The sequence below is a fragment of the Bufo bufo genome, chromosome 3, assembly GCF_905171765.1.
Source record: "Bufo bufo chromosome 3, aBufBuf1.1, whole genome shotgun sequence".
Lineage (NCBI taxonomy): Eukaryota > Metazoa > Chordata > Amphibia > Anura > Bufonidae > Bufo > Bufo bufo.
The window spans coordinates 201,401,495-201,425,496 of NC_053391.1; the positions used below are offsets into that span (position 1 = coordinate 201,401,495).

Below are 24,002 nucleotides of genomic sequence, written 5' to 3' on the forward strand. Positions count from 1 at the left end.
GTGCCAGCAGTCTCAGCCACAGCCACCAGTCAGTGCCAGCAGTCTCAGCTGCAGCCAGCAGTCTCAGCCACAGCCACCAGTCAGTGCCAGCAGTCTCAGCCGCAGTCAGGAATCTCATCCACAGCCACCAGTCAGTGCCAGCAGTCTCAGCCACAGCCACCAGTCAGTGCCAGCAGTCTCAGCTGCAGCCAGCAGTGTCAGCCACAGCCACCAGTCAGTGCCAGCAGTCTCAGCCACAGCCACCAGTCAGTGCCAGCAGTCTCAGCCGCAGTCAGGAATCTCATCCACAGCCACCAGTCAGTGCCAGCAGTCTCAGCCACAGCCACCAGTCAGTGCCAGCAGTCTCAACCTCAGCCGCCAGTCTCAGCCACCAGTCAGTACCAGCATTCTCAGCTACAGCCAGAATTCAGTGCCAGCAGTCTTAGCCACAAGCCGCAGCCAGCAGTCTCCGCCACAGCCACCAGACCAGTCAGTGCCAGCAGTCTCAGCCGCAGCAAGCAGTCTCAGCCACAGCCACCAGTCATTGCCAGCAGTCTCAACCACCAGCCGCAGTCAGCAATCTCAGCCGCAGCCACCAGTCTCCGCCACAGCCACCAGTTAGTGCCAGCAGTGCCGCCAGTCTCAGCCACCGGTCAGTGCCATCATTCTCAGCTACAGTCAGCATTCAGTGCCAGCAGTCTCAGCCACAAACTGCAGCCAGCAGTCTCCGCCACAGCCACCAGACCAGTCAGTGCCAGCAGTCTCAGCCACAGCCACCAGTCATTGCCAGCAGTCTCAGCCACCAGCCGCAGTCAGCAATCTCAGCCACAGCCGCCAGTCTCGGCCACCAGTCTCAGCCACCAGTGAGTGTGCTCAAGTTCCCTTGCTATTTATCATAGACTGTTCCTACTAATTTTACGTTTATTGTAACGGGCTTAATGTCTAGTACTTAATAATGGTTCCTCCAATCTCCATCTCCCTAAATCCTCCCAATGTATGTGAAAATACTCAAATTTTGGGAGGATTTGTACTGTCACCCCTGCAGATATATGGGGGGAGATTTATCAAAACTGGTCTAAGGGAAAACTGGTTTGATTGACCACAGCAACCAATCAGATCCCACTTCTTTTCCAAAGGAGCTCTGAAAAATGGAAGATGTAATCTGATTGGTTTCTATGGGCAACTAAGCCAGTTTCCCCTTACACTAGATTTGATACATTAGTTGACTATGGGGGTCACTAACACCTCTTGGGTCACTGTTATTAGCTTTAGAAACCTAAAGTCTCCTTCTTCCATAAAAACTACCTCTGGTTAGAACAGTTTGTTTTATGATTTGCATCACACGCTTCCTCATGCTTATTGCTCAATAGTACTAAGCTACGTGGTCAGTATAAACTTGCTGAAATCAGGACTGTTTGCAATATGTGGCAATGGTGCTGTTTACCATGTGACATACTTATTCATAGCACATAGCTGTACCTGCTGTCACCAGCATTGGCTACATATAGCTTGCCCATCAAGTAGACCGTCACAAGAGCACAGCAGCCTCCTTCAATGCTATGTGATGTTCGCTCTCTTTCAATCTGTGTGTCCTGTAACCATAGAAAGACAACGATGTCAGCTCTACACAACTGAGAAACTGAGCGGAAAAATAACAGATTTCATATATTTATGTACACTGTTATCCACACAGCAAAGTGCAGTACCACACAGAGTGTCTACTTGGAAACTTAGACTGCACAGTCGATAGATAATGTGTGACTTTATTACACCACTAGAGTGGAATATAAAGTTTGAGAAATGTCACCACAAAATCCCAATTTAGTACTATTGACTATAAAATTGTTACTTCTGCCCAGGTGTGCCACAGTTCCACCATCTCCACGTGGAACACAACGTCCGATACAACTCAATTAGATTGTATCTGACGTCTATACAAACCCACATCAGTCTGCAATCCATTCCACCATTTTTTATAATATTTATACAGGGTAGAAACCCCCTCTACAATCTTCATATTTCCTCCTAATTTCCAACCTGGACTTATACCTGTATGCAGATGAAGATAGAAATTCTATCCATTTTGTCCAAGATGCATCAAAATCATACCCCAGTTACCCTAATGGAGGAAGTCAAGTCTTCCATGTGCATTATTTCGTTCAATCCACCAAACTATTGTTTCCCTGTAGGTGGTCTTAGATCATTCTACAAAGCGGGGATACAAGCTCTTGCTGCATTCACTAGATGCCCAAGGACAGAATTCTTATACCGCGGAAATATCACTGTGATATAATAGGAAGTCTCAGTCCCAGTCATTCAGTATAGCTCGTCTGTTGTGCCATCATTCTAATTACCTCTGTCTGGGGTTCCAATACTAGGATCTCCCAGAATATGTGCACAATCAAACCATTCATTACCCCACATTATCAGCAGTTGAGGGAAATCAACAGGTTAAGGCCTCATGCACACGGCCGTGGCCGTATTGTGGCCTGCAAACAGCGGGTCCGCAATATGCGGGTACCTGCCGTGTGCTTACCGCATCACGGATGCGGACCCATTCACTTGTGATCCCCAATGCACGGAAACGGCCATGTGCATGAGGCCTAAGTCTATGAATCTTTAAAGGCACCAGATTCCATCGGGATAACACTTTATAACCCATTTCCTCCTACTTTCTTTAAAAAACAGTTGATTGTTGGGATAAATTACACATACACGGTCATTGAACTGGAGTCGATAATATTTGCTATTCTTGCTCCTGTGTTCTCAAAAAAGTCAATATTTGAAGTAATCAGTAATCTGGAAATAACAGAAAAGGGGTGACTCTATAAGTCGCCCACATGGCAAACCAGAGATATAATGTATATCATTCCAACCACATTCCAAGTAAGCATTGCACCATGTTTTCCATCAACTGGTCTCTGTTCAACCATGGATGAGTCCCCCATAAATGTATTCCTTGAAGCACTGAAGTCCAGGTAAGGTTTGGAAGTAGTGAAGGAGGGGTATAACTCAAACATCAGGAAGAATAACCCCTCCTGTATCCCTGTCTTCTAGTGCAGCTTCACGGGTCAGTCTTTGTGTGTGTTTTCCTGACACATTCATATAGCCCCTTGTTTTGGTTGTGATTCCGATCTCTCCCATTTGCTTAGACTTCTTGCAATACTGCATTCTAGAATATGACCGCAGTTTTGAAAATAAAGCTTTATTCCATCTAAAGCTTAAAGGGGTTGTCTGGGTTCAGAGCTGAACCCGGACATATCCCCATTTTTACCCAGCAGCCCCCCTGATATGAGCATCAGAGCATGTCATGTTCCGGTGCTCTCCCCTGTCCTGCGTTGTATAGCGCAGGGCAAGGGCTGTTTGTTTAGGCGGAAGCCTCCACCTAGCATTCCCATGGACAGCCCAGTATGTCACCAGATCTCCAAAAAAAGGCAAAGGCTCCGAAATGTTCCGATGCTCATATCAGGGAGGCTGCCTGGGTGAAAATGGGGATATGTACGGGTTCAGAACTGAACCCAGACAACCCCTTTAAAGAGGAGCTGTCACCACAAAATGCAATGCAATCTGCATGTTATAGAGCAGGAGGAGCTGAGCAGATTAATATATAGTTTTGCAGGAAAGGATTCAGTATAACCTGTATTTCATTTATATCTCTGCTTTTAGTAACGTAAGGGGTTCCGTACCTTTTTATTACTGATTTGGACACCTGGGACCCCCACAGATCAGGCCCGCAGGCCAGTGACGTCACAACTATGCATGTGGCCTGGGTGCAGTTCAGCCCCTTTCACTTCAATTACGCGGGGGTCCGAGTTTTTAATAGTGATGACCTATCCTCTGATCGGTATCTGATCGGTGAGGTCTGATTCCAGGGACCCCTGCCAATCAGCTGTTTGAGCAGGCAGAGCAATGCCAAGCACAGCCACTATACAATGTATGGTGCTGTGCTTGATAATCTGCCAGAAGGCAGCGGCACACACAGGAGCGCTGCTGCTTTCTCAAAAAAACTGATCGGCGGGGATCCCGGGTGACGCGCCCCAACCAATCAGATACTGATGACCTATCCTGAGGATAGGTCATCAGTAGGGATGAGCTAATCGACTTTGGATTAAACATCCGAAGTCGATTCGCATAAAACTTTGTTAAAATACTGTACGGATCGAGCGCTCCGTACAGTATTAGAATGTATCGGCTCCGATGAGCTGAAGTTGTTACTTCGCGAAGTCTCGCAAGACTTCGGGTAATAGCTTCAGAAATTAATTTCTACTGAGGTAGCACCACTTGGAACCGAAACAGAGTTCGGTAAAGGTATTTAACAGTAGAAATTAATTTCTGAAGTTATTACCAGAGACTTCGCAAAGTAATAACTTCAGCTCATCGGAGCCAATACAGTATTTTAACCTTTTCCTGCTAAATTATGGGGAGATTTATCTGGAGAACTGGCTTAGTTGCCCATAGCAACCAATCAGATTCCACCTTTCATTTTGGACAGCTTCTTTGGAAAATGAAAGGAGGAATCTGATTGGTTGCTATGGGCAACTAAACCAGTTATACTTTACATCAGTTTGATAAATGATCCTCTATATATCCATCTCTCATCTCCTCCTGCTGCCAACAGATTGCACTGTATCTTATCTTAGGATTCGAACTGCTCAATAGCCCTGGGTCTTTGCTGTATTTTTCATTTTTTGATGCGCTAAATGTTTTCTATTGGGGAAAGGTCCGGCCAGTTCAGCACCCTGACTCTTCTTCTGTGAAGCCATGATGCTGTGATGGATGCAGTATGTGGTTTAGCATTGTCCTGCTGAAATATAACAGGCCTTCCCTGAAAGAGATGTTGTCTGGATGGGAGCATATGTTGTTCTAAAACAGGCATACTCAACCTGCGGTCCTCCAGCTGTTGTTGTAAAACTACAACTCCCACCATATCCTGCTGTAGGCTGTCCGGGCATGCTGGGAGTTGTAGTTTTGCAACAGCTGGAGGGCCGCAGGTTGGGCCTGTTCTAAAACATCTATATACTGTTCAGCATTGATAGTGCCTTTCCAGATGTGTAAGCTGTCCACGCCACAGGCTCTAATGTACCCTCATACCATCAGAGATGCAGGCTTTTGAACTGTGCAATGATAAGCTGGATGGTCCCTGTGGCGAAACCAACCTCGCCACTGGGTTTTGGAGAGGACTGGCTGCTGGCCTCTTGCCCCTGGATTATGGGCCATATACTAACTTTTAAACCCCTGAACCTATTCAAGTGAATTTTGGATAGGTTTGTCCCCAAGTTATACTGTTTAAATTGATGTAAGTTATATGTATGGCCAATGTAAACTCACAAAGTTGTAACAATTTATAATAAGTGTAACTTGTCAGCTTGGGAGAAAAATGCTGGGTGTGTTTCTATTGTGTCATTGTCCCATTGTGTGTTTAAATGGTGATGTCTGTTCTGTTGTCCTCACATGTGTATTGGCGATCTCCCTTTGTCCTCAGAGATAATTGGATTGCTCCTCAGGTTGTCTCCGGGACAGAGAGGAGGAGACCATGATGCATTGTGGGGATATGTTGTATCTGTCCTATGTCACAGTCTTCATTCTGGTCCTCTGGGGGTGTGAACGATTGGTTGCTGTAGTTACATTGTATGTGTTGTAAATTACTGATTGGTTGTATTTCAAACCCCTGTGGGCAGTACTATGTTTGTGGTTTATGAATAAAAGAGGCTGTACGTGAAGTACAGTCAGACCACTGCTTGACCCTCAACACGGAGCCTTGTCTCGTTATTGGGGGGATCCGCTGTATGCTGTTAGAAGACCGATTGCCAGGAGTGTAAGCTGATCCCTGTTCGTCTGCTAGCAGCTATTCGTGAGGTTCCAGTTTGGAGTGCTATTTTGTATCCAGTTCGGGAGTTTGGTGTATCCTGCAGTAGCTGTGCCTGTCTCTCAGAAAGGGGCTTATCGCCTAAACGGATTTTAACCCCTTGTCTGCGGAAATGCTTTGTTACATTGGTGGCAAGCAGCGGGATCGTTCCCACAGCCCAGAAGGACAGCTACAAAGAAACATCATTCCCTGGAATTACAATTTGAGGGCAACGCATGTCCCAGTACAGCGACCCTGACAGCACCAGAATGGAAACAGCAGTGGAGTACGATGAGGGTGTCATGGATGACCGAGATGCAGTCTGCAAAGGCATCTGGTACCAGGTACTGGGTATTGTGGAGTATATGCAGGACGAGAGACTCCCCACGGAAGACCAGAGGTTGCAGAAGCGAGTAGCCCTGCGGATGCCCTTCCTGGGAGAGCAGCACCGGGAGGAATGGGTAAAGGAATTGGAACTCCTAGCATGGCGGGAGCTGTGGCTGGAAGATGCCTACCAGGCGCTCTGGTGGTATGGGGCACAGTACCTACCCAGGACAGCTGAGCATGACAAGCCGGAGGGAGAGGAGTTTGATGGCCCTGGCTTGTTATGGGAGACTTTTTCAGAGCTGGAGTTTGGGAGCCCTACACAAGCCCGGTTCCATGATCTCTTGGAATGGAGGGAGAGCAGGTATGACTGGGACGACACTCATGAGATTGAGCAGGACCTGGTCCACCTGGTGACCCGAGAGATGGAGCTGGAACAGGGCTACCAGCAGCTGTTCCACGCCAGTGAGAAGGCTCAGCAGGACAGTAAGGTGACAAACCCAGTCTCCATTCCCCAGCGGCAGTGTGAAGTGCAGGGAGAGGAGATCAGCGTCCTCCCTCCCCAGCGGCAGGCTGAGTTACAGGGGGCAGAGGTAGTTGTTCCTGCCCCCCAGCAGCAGAGTGATATGCCGGGAAGGCAGTGTGAAATGCAGGGAGAGGAGAGCAGCGTCCTCCCTCCTCAGCGGCAGGCTGAGTTACAGGGGGCAGAGGTAGTTGTTCCTGCCCGCCAGCAGCAGCATGATTTTTTGGGAATTGGGAGCCCAGTCTCCATTCCCCAGCGGCCGTATGAATTATTGGGGATTGGGAGCCCAGTCTCCTTTCCCCAGCGGCAGGCGGAGTTACAGGGGGCAGAGACAGTCGGTCCTGTCCCCCAGCGGCAGAGTGTCCAGCAGGGAATAGAGAGCCCAGTCTCCTTTCCCCAGCAACAGGACACTGTATTGGGAGCGGAGACGGTCGGTCACCCTCCCCAGCGGCTGGAAGTATGTATGGGAGAGGAGCTTGTTACCCCCTCTCCCCAGCGGCAGCTTAACGCACCAGGGGGAGACAGTAAGCCCCACAACAGTGCAGATGGGACCGTGGTCTCTGCACTTACAGCACAGGGGGTAGAGACAGTCGGTCTCCCCCTCCAACAACCAGGCTCCAACCAGGCTTCTTCCGTGGTAGCGCTGGCACCAGGGCAGAGTACCGCTGATACCTGCCCACAAAGCAACCTCCACTCCAAGCCAGGGAGCAACACAGAGACCGGGAGTACCAGCTTCCAACATAACCTTGGTGGACTCACTGGACAGAGACAGGCTACTAAAGTCAACAGGTCCAGTATTTGGTTGTGGGTGGGCTGCCAGACTAACTCAGGTACCGACCGGCGTGAGGTCAGGTATCTGGTTAGTCTTCCCTGGGGGGGGGGAGATGTGTGGCGAAACCAACCTCGCCACTGGGTTTTGGAGAGGACTGGCTGCTGGCCTCTTGCCCCTGGATTATGGGCCATATACTAACTTTTAAACCCTTGAACCTATTCAAGTGAATTTTGGATAGGTTTGTCCCCAAGTTATACTGTTTAAATTGATGTAAGTTATATGTATGGCCAATGTAAACTCACAAAGTTGTAACAATTTATAATAAGTGTAACTTGTCAGCTTGGGAGGAAAATGCTGGGTGTGTTTCTATTGTGCCATTGTCCCATTGTGTGTTTAAATGGTGATGTCTGTTCTGTTGTCCTCACATGTGTATTGGCGATCTCCCTTTGTCATCAGAGATAATTGGATTGCTCCTCAGGTTGTCTCCGGGACAGAGAGGAGGAGACCATGATGCATTGTGGGGATATGTTGTATCTGTCCTATGTCACAGTCTTCATTCTGGTCCTCTGGGGGTGTGAACGATTGGTTGCTGTAGTTACATTGTATGTGTTGTAAATTACTGATTGGTTGTATTTCAAACCCCTGTGGGCAGTACTATGTTTGTGGTTTATGAATAAAAGAGGCTGTACGTGAAGTACAGTCAGACCACTGCTTGACCCTCAACACGGAGCCTTGTCTCGTTATTGGGGGGATCCGCTGTATGCTGTTAGACGACCGATTGCCAGGAGTGTAAGCTGATCCCTGTTCGTCTGCTAGCAGCTATTCGTGAGGTTCCAGTTTGGAGTGCTATTTTGTATCCAGTTCGGGAGTTGGTGTTCTGCAGTAGCTGTGCCTGTCTCTCAGAAAGGGGCTTATCGCCTAAACGGATTTTAACCCCTTGTCTGCTGAAACGGTCCGTTACAGTCCCCATCCTCCTGAGACACCAGTAGTGTTTCTAGATGTGCACGTGGATTTTTCCAGATTCTCTGAATCTTTTGATGATATTATCTACTGTAGATGGTGGACTATTCAATGTCTTCACAGTTTTATGCTGAGGAACATTTTTCTGAAATTGTTCCACAACTTTTAGACAGTTTTTCGCAGATTGGTCGGCCTCTGCCCAACTTTGCTTCTGAGAGACTCTACCTCTTTACCATGCTCTTTTTATACCCAGTCATGTGACTCAGTAGCAAATTGCTCCTTCTACTGTTTTTTATTAGTACCACTTACTTGTCCAGCCTTCTCTTAACCCATCCCAACTTTTTGTGATGCATTGCTGCCATCAAGTTCTAAATGAGTATTGGTTTTGTGAAATGAAAAATGTTTCCCATTTTAAACGTCAGATTTTTTTTTTGTGAAAAAAATATGGCTATATGAGATTTGCAAATCATTGCATTCTGTCTTTATTTACATTAATTTTTTACCTTCAATACTGCGCTGCCATTAATAATCTTCTTTAGTTAAATAAGAGGTAGCTGGGCCCTAATTGGCCACGGGGTACTCAACAGCGCCGCATAGTTATACCCTAACTCTCCGCTGTTTTGCTGGTGTCTCACTTAGGCTTGTTCCTAATGTGAACCAGCTCAAGACCACTAATCTAGACTATGAAAACTCTCTGTCACTGTCACCTATTATATCTATGCAAATCAGACAGAAGGTTTTCTTGGTCAATTTTTGACAATAAACCTGTGATTTTTATTTTAGTGTGGCCTGTTCCTCATTCTCCATGAGTTTTGCATTGCTTCTGGGCATTTCACATCTTGCTACTTTTACCAAATTGTGCACTGAGAAATAAAAGGTTCCTTCTTCATGTTTGCCTGTGATTTTTTTTTATCATTTTTTTTACATATGACAACTATTCTTTTGAAGAAAAAATAGTTTTGAAGAAAAAAATAACAAATAACAACTATCCTGTACTATAAAATTAAAAATAACTAGTTTTTTTTTATACTGCTTTGAACATATCGGGTGGGAGTATACCAAAAATACCCAATTGTTTTAAAGAATGTTAATCACCCGTACAACATCATGCATTGTGCCAATCTATAATGCCTCATCTAATACTATATATCGAGGTGTCCTCCCCTTAAAATAATGGCATTCAATGGAATATACGGTAGCACCGTATGAAATTGAATAAATATGGAGGTAAAGTATGGGCCAAAAGATTTTTTTTCCCCTTAAAACTTGTGCAATTATGCAATTATACAGTACAACAACATGAGAGCCAAATGAAAAAGATGACAGAATTAGGGTAAATTTACAGAATGTTTGGCATTCCAAGGAAATAATAAATATTAATCGTCTTTCATACACAAATTTCTAGAACAAACACATAAGGGGAATTTCTGCTTTGGTGTAATTTGTGGCTTATTTATAAAATGTTCCACGATGTTTGATAAATTTGGCACATCTTTTACTATGACACTTTTGTCTAGGTATGTTACTACAGTTTTTGTAGACCACCTCTTTACTAGAGTAAGAGTGCACCTCTTTTTTGGGACTATTTTAAAAGTCTCAGTTGATAAATCTGGAGTGAATCTAAATAACATAGCTAGCCAAACCTACTTTTCCACCCACTTTTCACAACTGGAGTGAGTGGTGAAAAAATAAAAAATTTCGCAAAATGTTTGTGCAAATAAGGCACAAAAAGTTGAAAAACTCTATTTTGTGACTTTTTAAAGCCAGAATTCTGGAGTGCAGGGCTTGATAAATTCCCCCCATAGATGTGGAAATATAAAAAAAAGTTCTAAAGGCTTCTAATATACAGTACAGACCAAAAGTTTGGACACACCTTCTCATTCAAAGAGTTTTCTTTATTTTCATGACTATGAAGGCATCAAAACTATGAATTAACACATGTGGAATTATATACATAACAAACAAGTGTGCAACAACTGAAAATATGTCATATTCTAGGTTCTTCAAAGTAGCCACCTTTTGCTTTGATTACCGCTTTGCACACTCTTGGCATTCTCTTGATGAGCTTCAAGAGGTAGTCCCCTGAAATGGTTTTCACTTCACAGGTGTGCCCTGTCAGGTTTAATAAGTGGGATTTCTTGCCTTATAAATGGGGTTGGGACCATCAGTTGCGTTGAGGAGAAGTTAGGTGGATACACAGCTGATAGTCCTACTGAATAGACTGTTAGAATTTGTATTATGGCAAGAAAAAAGCAGCTAAGTAAAGAAAAACGAGTGGCCATCATTACTTTAAGAAATGAAGGTCAGTCAGTCAGCCGAAAAATTGGGAAAACTTTGAAATTAAGGGCTATTTGACCATGAAATAGAGTGATGGGGTGCTGCGCCAGATGACCTGGCCTCCACAGTCACCGGACCTGAACCCAATCGAGATGGTTTGGGGTGAGCTGGATCGCAGAGTGAAGGCAAAAGGGCCAACAAGTGCTAAGCATCTCTGAGAACTCCTTCAAGATTGTTGGAAGACCATTTCAGGTGACTACTTCTTGAAGCTCATCAAGAGAATGCCAAGAGTGTGCAAAGCAGTAATCAAAGCAAAAGGTGGCTACTTTGAAGAACCTAGAATATGACATATTTTCAGTCGTTTCACACTTGTTTGTTATGTATATAATTCCACATGTGTTAATTCATAGTTTTGATGCCTTCATAGTCATGAAAATAAAGAAAACTCTTTGAATGAAAAGGTGTGTCCAAACTTTTGGTCTGTACTGTATGTAACATTGAAAGTTTTATCTAAGTTCATGTGGTATTATTGTCATACTATAATACAGCTGTATGTCTTTTAAATGATGCCTGTTCCTTTTTGTATCTTTTGTACTGTCCTGTCTGTCATTCTTTGAAAAAAGAATTGCTGCAAATTACCGAGTGTTGTGCCAGGCCATTAGGGACAATTTAACCTCCTGCTCGTGTCCTCATTCTTGACAGCTAGGCAGCTACAGATTAAGAAGACACCTAGTTGTCATCCGGCAGCTGCTGTCAAAATCACAATGGGCCACTGTTGTCTTATCAACTAGTGCAGAATTATATTATCGCTGAGCCAGCTGATAAGTACATGATAGAAAATGTGTTTCCAGGGCAGAAAACCACAATAGAATACTGTGGTGATGACCAGGGCCGTCTTTAATATTGATTGGACCCTGGGCAAAAATTTACTTGGGCCCCCTGGATCCCGCCTTCCCACACCTTAGCAGGCAATCACACCCTCCACCACAACACACACACAAAAAATCCACACACCTGGTAGAGTACAGTGAATGACTGTAAATACTTCCAGTTCAGAAGACTCCAGCGGCTCAGAATCAGTGCTCTGGGCAGCTGGGCTCAGGCTGGAAGTTGGCACCGCTCTGCAGGAAGGAGACCAGGGCTCGGCTCACCCTAGTGTTACAGTGCACCCCAGCACCCCACAGTATGCAGTATAGCACCCTATAGTATACAGCAACCCACAGTATGCAGTATAGCACCCTATAGTATACAGCACCACACACAGAATGCAGTATAGCAACCCACACTATACAGTACCCCACAGTATATAGTAGAGCAGTATAGCAGCCCACAGTATACAGCACCCCACAGTATACACCTTACAGTATACAGTAGAGCAGTATAGCACCTCACCGTATACAGCACCCCAAACTATACACGATACAGCACCCCACACTATACAGCCCCCCACACTATACAGTACAGCAGTATAGCACTCCAAAATATACAGCACCCAAAATATACAGTCCCCACAGTATACAGTACAGCAGTATAGCACTCCACAATATACATCACCCACAGTATACAGCCCCCCACACTATACAGTACAGCAGTATAGCACTCCACAATATACAGCACCCACAGTATACACTATACAGCCCCCCGCAGTATACAGGCCCCCCACAGTATACAGGCCCCCCACAGTATACAGGCCCCCCCACAGTATATAGGGACCCCCACAGTATACAGGGACCCACACTATACAGCACCCCACTATACAGTAGTTTACAGTATATTAGCATAACAGCCCCTGTCACCTTTTTCTGATGTAATCTTCACAAAAAAAGCTCCACAGTTAAGGCAAACTTCTACAGCAACACTCCTGGTAGGACCTTGATGACCTCATAGCCATGTGACCAGTAATATTGCTAGGTTACTGGTCACATGGTGATGATGTCATCTAAGGTCCTAGAGAATCACAGCTCTCACAGTACGCTGCCTGGAGTGCCGGCAGGCATGGCAGCACCCCCCTGTGTAGCTGACAGCCTGACACCCGCGGCAGTGGCTAGCAGGGCTCAAGAGGTAGCTGCCTTGGGCCCCCCAGGAGCAACTGGGCCCGGGGCAGCTGCCCCTTTTGCCCCTTGTTAAAGACAGCCCTGGTGATGACGGCAATGGACACGTCTGTCTACATAACCCTAATACTATTTGATTCAGTAGGGTGGTTTTGGTGTAAAGTAAAACTGGCTTTGTTGCTCATTGCAACCAATCAGATTCTAAAGGAGATCTGAAAAATGAAAGATGGAATCCGGTTGCTTTGGGCAACTAAGCCAGTTTTTCTTTACACCAATTTTGACAAATCTCACCCTGTTCTCCAAACCAGGCATATTATGACTAGGGATCGACCGATATTGATTTTTTAGGGCCGATACCGATAATTTGTCAACTTTCAGGCCGATAGCCGATAATTTATACCGATATTCTGGGTATTTTTATTTTTGAGGAAAAAAATGTTTTTCCTACACAAATCTGCTGAAAATTAATCTTTATTGTTAACGTGTATTATTATTATTATTTTTTTTTTTTTAATCTTTTTCATTTATACTTCAATATTTTTGTGTTTTTTTTTTTACTAACTTTTAGCCCCCTTAGGGACTAGAACCCTTGTCCTATTCACCCTGATAGAGCTCTATCAGGGTGAATAGGAGATCACACTGTCCCTGCTGCTCTGTGCTCTGTGCACACAGCAGCAGGGAGCTGAACATGGCAGCCAGGGCTTCAATAGCGTCCTGGCTGCCATGGTAACCGATCGGAGCCCCAGACTTACACTGCTGGGGCTCCGATCGGAGGAGCAGGGGAGAGGGGATCCTGTGGCCACTGCCACCAATGATTAATACTGGGTGGGGGGGCGCACTGCGCCACCAATGTTTTTACTATTGGGATGGGGCCGGGGGCGCACTGCGCCACCAATGATTAATACTAGGGGGCTTGGGGGGGGGGCGCACTGCGCCACCAATGAAGATAAGTCTCTCATTCATATACAGGAGGTGGGAGCTGGCTGCAGAATCACCTAGCCAGCTCCCGGCCCCTATGAACGGTAGCTGCGATCCGCGGCACCTAAGGGGTTAACTACCGCGGACCGCAGCTGCCGTTCATAGAGGTCGGGAGCCGGCTATGTGATTCTGCAGCCAGCTCCCGCCTCCTGTATATGAATTAATGAAAGACTCATCTTCATTGGTGGCACAGCGGCCACAGCCCCTCCCCTCCTCTTGTCTCCTCTCCTGCTATTGGCGGCAGCGGCATCACAGTGGGAGGGAGACACTGCTTCCTTCTCCCCTGTGCTGCGGAGGGAACACAGAGAGCGCTGAGAGCAGCGCGTTCTGTGTTCCCAATACGTTATCGGAATATCGGCAAAATAGATGCCGATACCGATAACGTTCAAAATCCTCAATATCGGCCGATAATATCGGTAAAACCGATAATCGGTCGATCCCTAATTATGACACACTAGTCTAAAGTCAGATTGTAACTGTACTCAATTACACTGACTACATTTGTGTTAGACATATTCTGAGCATAAACATGTATAGCATATTAATCTGCCATCCATTTGTGATCAGTAGGGGTTTAACTGCTATGAAAGGGCTTTGTTCAATCATAGTGGCAGGGGCCATCTAAATGGAAAAAAAAGGTCACCCAAGAAGTGGATTGGGGGATGCCCTTGCAGGTTGCCTTGTCGGTTTAAGAAACTCCATGCACATTTCCACTATACAACTTCTGAAAGGAGTAATGAATTAAGGGGGAATAGCAAATTATCGGTGGGCCCCCTGTGGTGTCACTGAGCATAGGTGTGTCCTTGTTCCCCCCCCCCCCCTCCCGTTTTATCTCTTCTGTTCAGGTAAATGTCAGTTGGCGGTCAGCGATCTTATTGGTCAGTTCGGGTTGTCTAGCTGTTGCTGGGGTAAAGTATGAAGTTTGACTGGAGTAGACGAGGATTAAAGCGGGAAATTGATGTACAGTGCCTTAAAAAAGTATTCATACCCCTTGAACTTTTCTACATTTTCTCATATTACACCCACACATTTAAATATATTTTATTGGGATTTTATGTGATAGACCAACACAAAGTAGCAACTATGTGTGATGTAAAAAATTATACATGGTTTTCAAAATTTTTAATAAATAAAAATCTGAAAAATGTGGCATGCATTTGTATTCAGCCCCCTGAACGTTGATACCTCTATATGAAAAATCCAGTGTGACCAATTGCCTTCAGAAGTCACCTAATTAGTAAATAGTCCACCTGTGTGTAATTTATTCTCAGTATCTACAGCTGTACTGTGAAGGCCTCAGAGGTTTGTTAGAGAACATTAGTGCTCAAATCGCATCACACCAGACAAGGAACACACCAGAAAGTTCAGGGATAAAGTTACAGAGAAGTGTAAAGCAGGTTTATTATTATTCCATCATCCGAAAATGGAAGGAATATGGCACAACTGCAAACCTACTAAGACACGGCCATCCACCTAAACTGACAGCCCAGGCAAGGATAGCACTAATTGGAGAAGGAGCCATAAGGTCCAAGGTCACTCTGGAGGAGCGCAGAGATCCTATTAGTCGTGTACTCCACAAATCTAGCCTTTGTGGAAGAGTGGTAAGAAGAAAGCCATATTTGAAAACAAGCCATAAGAAGTCTTGTTTGCAATTTGCCACAAGCCATGTAGAGGAGGTCAGATGAATCCAAAGTTGAACTTTTTAGCCTAAATTCAAAACGCTATATGTAGCGGAAAACTAACACTGCACACTTCACCAGGGACAGGGAAGCTGGTCAGAGATGAAGGGAAGATGGATCAAGCTAAATACGGGGCAATCCTTGGGGAAAAGCTGTTAGAGGCTGCAAAAGACTTGAGGGGTGGAGGTTCACCTTCCAGCAGGACAATGACCCTAAACATACAGCCAGAGCTACAATGGAATGGTTTACATCAAAGCATACTCATGTATTAGAAAGTCCAGACCTAAATCCCATTGAGAATCTGTGGCAAGACTTAAAAATTGCTGTTCACAGACACTTTCCATCTAATCTGACTGAGCTTGAGCTATTTTGCAAAGAAAAATGTCATCCTCTATATGTGAAAAGCTGGCAGAGACATACCCCAAAATACTTGCAGCTGTAATTGCAGCAAAAGGTGGTCTTACAAAGTATTGACTCAAGGGGCTGAATACAAATGCACGCCACACTTTCCAGATTTTTATTTCTTAAATATTTTGAAAACCATGTATCATTTTCTTTTCACTTCACACATACAGTACTTGCTACTTTGTGTTGGTCTATCACATAAAAACCTAATAAAATACATTAAAGTTTCTGGGTGTAACATGAAAAGCAAAGTTGAAGGGGTATGAATACTTTTCAAGGCACTGTATAAATTGAGGCACCTGTGATCCGGAGCTCATCCGTCGTGGAAGAAGACCAAGCTGCAAGACGTCGTCCCACCACCCTCCCATGAATCTCATGGTCCTTTATTAGGCTACTTTCACACTAGCGTTAATATTTTCCGGTATTGACATCTGTCATAGGGTCTCAATATTGGAAAAAAACGCTTCCGTTTTGTCCCCATTCATTGTCAATGGGGAGAAAACGTAACTGAACAGAACGGAATGCTCCAAAATGCATTCCGTTCCTTTTGGTTGCGTTCTCATACCGGAGGGCAAACTGCAGAATGGTGAGGTTTTCTTTCCAGCAACAAGAAAAAAGAAGGACAGCACTACCTGTTGAGATGTTTTCACTCAGTCCATTTAGTGGCGGTGCCAGCGGTGTCTGATCCTGACCTTGGATCCCCAAGGTACCAAATTAGAAGAAGAAAACCGCAGCACTCCAACTTCTCAATATATTTTGGTGTTTATTCCTCACCCAACATGCAACGTTTCGACTCCAATGAGTCTTTGTCAAGCACAGTGCAATACAACAAATGACACACATTTATACACATATCACCTAAAGCTGATTGGGTGGGTGGTGCACCCCTAGAGTGCTAACCCCTCGCCCCATTGCTGATTCTCTATCTTATCAAAAGGACAATAAGGGGGTGTAACACAATAAACAAATTCATTAATACTTATCAGTATAGTGATAAAATCCTCCACTTACATGTGACTGTAGGGGACCATACAGAGACCTGCTTGTGTGTGGCTCATGGCTGCATCTGGCATGTTGATCGGCGTTCTTCTAATGAGGTCTTCTTTCCGTCATGGGATGCGGAGCAGGACGGATCTGTTTTCTCTGACACAATATAAAACGGATCCGTCCCCCATTGACTTTCAATGGTGTTCATGACGGATCCGTCTTGGCTATGTTAAAGATTATACAACCGAATCCGTTCATAATGGATGCAGATGGTTGTATTATCAGTAACGGAAGCGTTTTTGCTGAACCCTGCCAGATCCAGCAAAAACGCTAGTGTGAAAGTAGCCTTAGTAGGAATGGGTTAGTCACTCAGCTTCGCTGGTGGGACATGGTCAGTTAATTGAAGAACAAGTTAGATCAGTATTTTATTAAATGGTTCTGTACAATGAATATCATTTATTCATTTATTAAAGGACCACGGCCAAGTTCTTTCCACAACGAGGTTGTCCTCTTTTTTTCATTGTTTAATGGTAATTAAGATTTGTTAGTATTGCGAGTGCTACTCCATGTGTTACTCAAAACCTGTGCAATTTATATCTCAAAACAAAAGGGGTTAAACAGGGTAAGGGAAAATTGCCATGCGTATATTGCTGCCATGCATTGGATATTCTGATGCATCCCCAACATTCAATGTCAGACTGAATTTCAATGGGGCCCCAGAGGAAATGATTTTGAGGGACTTTATCATCAATAAGGTTTAATAGGATATCTAGTGGTTATACGGTCCAAGGCCAACTAATATTCTTCTGCAAGGCCTTAGGAGGCCCAGTTTTACAAGAGACCCATTTTTGTATCAGAGCTTGGGCCCACTTCAGGTTTCTCTGGTAGTCTGGTGGGCTAGTCCGACCCTGACAACATTTGGTATATCGGCACACATATGTGATCGACACATCATCATGACACACATCCACTGTGCATACTGACGTGGCAACTTGCAGGAGCATCACTTGGGTAGCCCACATGTTTTTTTCATTTAGATGGCTCTTACTCTACTACCACTTTTTTGCTAGTTTGAGGAATGCTGGCCTTATTTGAATGTGAGGATCCTGGACTTTATTAGGAATTGGGATCTGTCTTTATTAGCATTTTTATAGTTTTTAAGTGTTTTTAGCCTAATTTACCTGTTTTTGTGATACAATAAAGGGAATTATGTTTTTGATATAGGGGTGCCGCCTTATTTCTTATGTGTATGCCTTTGATTATATATAGTCTTCATTGATGACATGCTCCCTTCAATTTTTTGTGATGTAATTTATTAGTGTGACATAGGGCAGACCATCCCATTGCTTAATTTCTGCATGAAGCAAATGTGTCTGTATTAGCAAAGCATATATGCAAGGGCAGAATAATATACAGACAGGTCCTCTGGGCTATTAATGCTATAGACAAAAAGATTTTTGCCCATTTTGGCTAATGGAGTCTAACGAAGAATACCAAGAATTCGCCCCTCTCAGCACTGACTGATGAACTGTTTTATTCTGTAATCAAGCTGACATATACCTATGAGTTTACTCTATTCTTTGACAGAAGCTATAAGCCAAAAGGCCCACTCAAAAGGCCTGTCTAACATATCGTCAAGTAAAGTGTTCAAGACAGCTTAGAGCCATAAAAGTACCTTTGGCCCTGTAGTGAGGAGCATTTTTATCTACTTACCATTTGTTTGAAAGCATTTTCCAGTGCACCAATGACAAGACTTTCAGGAAAAACTTGTTTTTCTAGATGGTAGCGAACTGCTGTCTCCATAGGAGGATTCGTTTTCTCATTTGACGTGCCCAAAACATTTTCAGGTCTAGTCTTAGTATCAGGGTCCAGACACAGAGGAGCGGCTGTAGTCTGCTGCAGAATATGTTCAAGGTCTCTTAGTTGATTGCAAATGTGAAGGTGAAGGAGCTTTGATGCAGTCAATGCACACCCATATCCTGCATGGCCATCAAAGAGTGCCCAGTAATAGAAACTGACTCCATCACCGACCTGAAGTATAGAAAAAAGAAATGATTCACTCCCATATTATTGATAATATACTAGGAAATACTTTTCAATAATGCTGCACTTCTAGTGGCCATGATACATGATGGCATGACATGATTTTGCCAGTAGCTCTGTCCCAAAAGTAGCTGGTTACTTGTTAGTGACTGCTTACTGTAGAGGGGTACAGCACTTAGTAAATGGGAAGACATTTGGGGCACACTGCTTGGTACATCATGAGGGGCATATGTGGTTGAGGCTGTTTGATGAAAATGTGGATGGCATCATTATGGGGGCAATCTGAGTGCAACCATGGTCAACTAGAGATGTGTACCCACTACGTCACTAATGGAACTAATGTTGGCCTAAACCACAGAACGAAGTCTAAGGGATTGTTTGTTCTCCATCCTTAACTCATGCAAGGAGGTATGAACTTTCTCAGTGAGGGTCGAGGCTGGCAGAGTACAGTCGTAAGTGGAGGCCAATGCAGGTAGCAGGCAGAAGATGGTCAGGAAAACAATCAAGAGCTGTATCCATAAACAGCAGGATCAAATGCAGACCAAAACAAACTGGAACCGAATGGACATTATTGCTTAGACATGGGGTACTGTGGAAGGGATCCTTTTAAAGCATGGGAAACACTGGCATTGCCTTGAGTATAATTGTGATTCATATTTAATTAGCATTTAACATAAGGCTCCAACTTCCATATTTTGTATTTGATGGGGAATAAAGGAATGGGCATGTTTAATCTTTTTTTCCCTTCAGTGTAGAGCTGGGACACCACCAAACACGTGAAATGTGTTTAAGCACCTTTAGTCCTTGTTACATCTGTAACCACAGAAACAAAACCTTTAGGATACTGGTATGGTGGTTCATGTTTTTTCTTAAAGAGCCCATACACATTACATGAAAATTGGCCAATCTTGCCGATGTCTGAAGGATTGGCTATGCAATGTTTATGTGGGTGTTTATACTGATGGCGAATCGGGAGAAAGAATTATCAGGCATGTTGGATCCTTTGTTCCTGTGAGAGATGAGCCTCTGCCAGACACCTCTTATTCCCCTCTCCACATTGATAATACATGCTATTACTTTGAATATAATATAATATGTGGGAGTTGGAATAGCTGTCAGAGGAATGAAGATTTGGCCAACAACCATCTGATGTGTGTGGACACTTATTTGGTATCTAAAGTCTTTGGTGGAAAGAGTCTGCTTGGATAATTGTCTGGGATAAAAGTAAGTAATGAAATAGCTGTCACATAATACTGGAGTACTTCAAGACAAGCAACGCGGCATCTAAACAAGTATTACCTTAGCTTTTATTGACTCAGTCATAACGTCGGATCTATTAATTTTGTCTCCACACAACTATATCATTTTTCTTGGTCACATGGAGAATATATATTATCTGAATGGCCAACATGAAATGTCATAAATAAATTAACCAGTCTGAAAAAGTTAATGATTTTAAATGGTTATTATTTCTGAGAACACTTACCGTGCAGACTGTTTGTAAATCTGTGTTTAAATTCTGGTCACTGGGTAAACTATTATATTTCTTATAGCTATCTTCGGCAACTACAAATTCACAACATGCCTGGTCTTCATTGTGATGACTTTTTCCAGCATTTATCACTCTGCAATAAAAGTACAGATGATGTTCAATAACAGTCTGACTAAAGGAAATGTAAAAATAGTAAAAGGATTTTCTAATCACAGTCACCCGGATTCATTTTGTTTTATACAGCACTAAAGGTTTCCATATGGTGTCCATAAAATGTCATCCTACAGTTGCTTAATATTATAGCCATACACTGACCTAAAAATCTCACCATACTGGGCTGTAATATTCTTATACAGAAATTGTGCATGGGGGACTCCCCTCTATAATGCCCATATGCCCTATTATCATTACTGAGACAATCCCATTAAGTTTCCCTTATTTCTACATAAGGCCTCAAGCACAGGCGACACAAGGTTCCAAGGGTGTAGGCACTGCATGGTGCTTCCACGTGTCACTCTATTTCCTCCTAAACAAGCAATATTCCTAGAAGAGAAGATGCTGTGTCCCACTGCTACGGCAGTGGTTCACTGCTTCAAGGGTTAAGCCTCCCTCTTTCACACGAACGATACTGATTGGCTCAGGATGCGTTCAGTGAAACTCGCACCATTTCACAAGCAAGTTCAGTCAGTTTTGTCTGCAATTGCATTCAGTGTTTCAGTTTTTTCCTCACGGGTGCAATCAGTTTTGATGCGTTGAAAAGAAAATGAAGACTTACAAACAACATCTCTTAGCAACCTTCAGTGAAAAACGCATTGCACCTGGACTTCACTGAAGCCCCATTTACTTCAATGGGTCCAGGGCTGCTAGAGAAGCACAGAATATAGAACATGCTGCGATTCTCACACAATGCAGAAATGATGTGTGAAGAACTACGCTCATGTACACCATGGGTGTCAAACATGCGGCCCGCGGGCCACATGCGGCCCGCAATGAATATCTCTGCGGCCCGGCAAAGATATTCATTGCTCTGGTTACACTTCCATAGCAGGCAGAGCGGACGGCACCAGTAACGTCACTCACTGACGTCGCGCGTCTGCTCCGCCTGCTTCATTCATAAAGTGGGCGGAGCAGTGAGTGAGTGACGTTACTGCTGCCGTCCGCTCTGCCTGCTATTGAAGCTTAAGTAAGTGCTTTATTTATAAACGTGAATCCTTATCCTGTTATTAAGTTGAACTAACGCTGCGCTCTCCCATGTTCCCATGTTCCCCTGTATCCCCATAGCACTTACTTAAGCTTCAATAGCAGGCAGAGCGGACGGCAGCAGTAACGTCACTCACTGACGTCGAGCGCCTGCTCCGCCCACTTTATGAATGAAGCAGGCGGAGCAGACGCGCGACGTCAGTGAGTGACGTTACTGGTGCCGTCCGCTCTGCCTGCTATGGAAGCGTGTTCGTAAGTGCTGTGGGGATACAGGGGAACATGGGAGAGCGCAGCGTTAGTTCAACTTAATAACAGGATAAGGATTCACGTTTATAAATACTTCGGTGAGCAGAGGGCCGGTGTATTGGGGGACACTGTTATGAGGGGGATCTGTGGATGACATATAGCAGTGTCATCCACAGATCCCCCCCATAACAGTTCCATCCACAGATCCCCCCACCTCATAACAAAGCCACCCACAGATATCCCACCCCATAGCAGTACCATCCACAGATATCCCACCCCATAACAGTTCCATCCACAGATCCCCCACCTCATAACAATGCCATCCACAGATCCCCCATAACAGCACCATCCACAGATCCCCCACCCCATAACAATGCCATCCACAGATCCCCCCACCCCATAACAATGCCATCCACAGATATCCCACCCCATAGCAGTACCATCCACAGATCCCCATAACAGTGCCATCCACAGATCCCCCATAACAGTGCCATCCACAGATCCCCCATAACAGTGCCATCCACAGATCCCCCATAACAGTGCCATCCACAGATCCCCATAACAGTGCCATCCACAGATCCCCCATAACAGTGCCATCCACAGATCCCCCATAACAGTGCCATCCACAGGTCCCCCATAACAGTGCCATCCACAGATCCCCCACATGACAGTGCGTCATCCACAGATCCCCCATAATAGTGTCATGCACAGACCACCATTAATTCAAAGCCCACCAAAAGCACAACTTTTGGTTAAAAATATTTTTTTCTTATTTTCCTCCTCAAAAACCTAGGTGCGTCTTATAGTGAAGTTTAATATTTGTATATATATATAGGTCTCACTTGTGTTATTGGGCAACGGGATGTTGGGGGTCAGCAGTCATGAAGCAACAATGTTCTATGAAAATGTACGATTTTTTTTTTGATGCGGCCCACATAAACTTAAATTTTGTTTTTTTGGCCCATGTTAGCCTTTGAGTTTGACATGCTTGATGTACACAGACCCATTGAAATTAATGGGTCAGGATTCAGTGCGGGTGCTATGTGTTCACTTCACGTATTGCACCCGCATGGAAAACTTGCTAGTGTGAAAGTGGCCTAAAAATGTATTTTATGCATTTTTTTGTATGTGACCTGCACAAGTAGTTAACAGGCCATAACAAATGTTGCTAGGTGGGGTCCTGACAGAAGAAAGGATGAAGAAAAAACTTTAACATCAGCCTCTGATGGAGGAAAAAAGAGAATATTGTGGAGCATACCTGTGTTGAGAGGAGATGCGTACAAAAAAATTTAGACTGTGGAGATAAACTTCCAATACAGAATCATGCCTGTTTTTAATGCAGTGCAGCCTAAGGGCCTGTCGATCACGAGCATCTGATACTGACCCGACATTGACCTTGTCCCTTGTGCTCATGGATTTCCCCAGGTTTTCTGAATCTTTTGATAATATTATGGCAGCACATCTCTTGTTTACACTGAACAATGTGCTGCTGACAAAAGTTACCATTTATGATCCGATTAGCCAACAATTGTTTGCTTATTTGTGGGTTGATTGGTGGCCTTCTACTCTTTAAAGGGGTTCTCCGGGCTAAGGATAGGTCATCAATATCAGATCGGTGGGGGTCCGGCATCCGGCACTCCCGCCGATGATCTGCATAAAGGGAAGGCGCGCAGTGTGCACGTGCCGTCTCAGTCTCTCTTCCTGCTCATTGCTGCTTTGCCATAGACATAGCGCAGCAAACAGGAAGAGAGACAGAAGACGGCTTCTGCTCACTGCGGGCACCGCCTATTCATACAGCTGATCGGGGGGGGGGGGGGAAGGTTCCGGGTGTCGGACCCCCGCTGATCTGATATTGATGAACTATGCTGAGTATAGGTGATCAATATTAAAAACCTGGAGAACAGCTTTAAAATTCTAATAAATTTTCTAATTAATATTCAAAGATTTCCCAGTTTTCCTTTGATGAACTTTTTTCTGAAATCGTTCCACAATTTTTAGACAGTTTTTCGCCCAACTTTGCTTCTGAGAAACTCAGCCTCTCTAACATGCTCTTTTTAAAACTGACATGTTACTTCCATTCTCCAGGTCAGTACGATTATGGCGATACCACATACGTATAGTTTGTCTTGCATTTTAATACTGAAAAAACAAAAAACCTTAAAAACTTTTTTTTTTCTTTTCGTCGCCATATTCTGACCCCTAGAACTTTTTTGTAGTTATGTGTACAGAGCTGTGTAAGGG

At 44.4% G+C, this 24,002-nt stretch overlaps 1 protein-coding gene across 1 annotated transcript in view; it reads right to left on the reverse strand.

Moving 5' to 3' along the window:
* The window catches only part of PPM1J (protein phosphatase, Mg2+/Mn2+ dependent 1J), an 84,358-nt gene that overhangs the window by 38,741 nt on the left and 21,615 nt on the right, over positions 1 to 24,002 (reverse strand). Inside the window, exons 2-4 of the mRNA XM_040423888.1 lie at positions 20,310 to 20,448; positions 18,494 to 18,811; positions 1,459 to 1,571 (exon numbers count right to left, since the gene is read on the reverse strand). Of these exons, the coding sequence (XP_040279822.1) occupies positions 1,459 to 1,571; positions 18,494 to 18,811; positions 20,310 to 20,448 (570 nt within the window). The remainder of the gene's footprint in view (positions 1 to 1,458; positions 1,572 to 18,493; positions 18,812 to 20,309; positions 20,449 to 24,002) is intronic.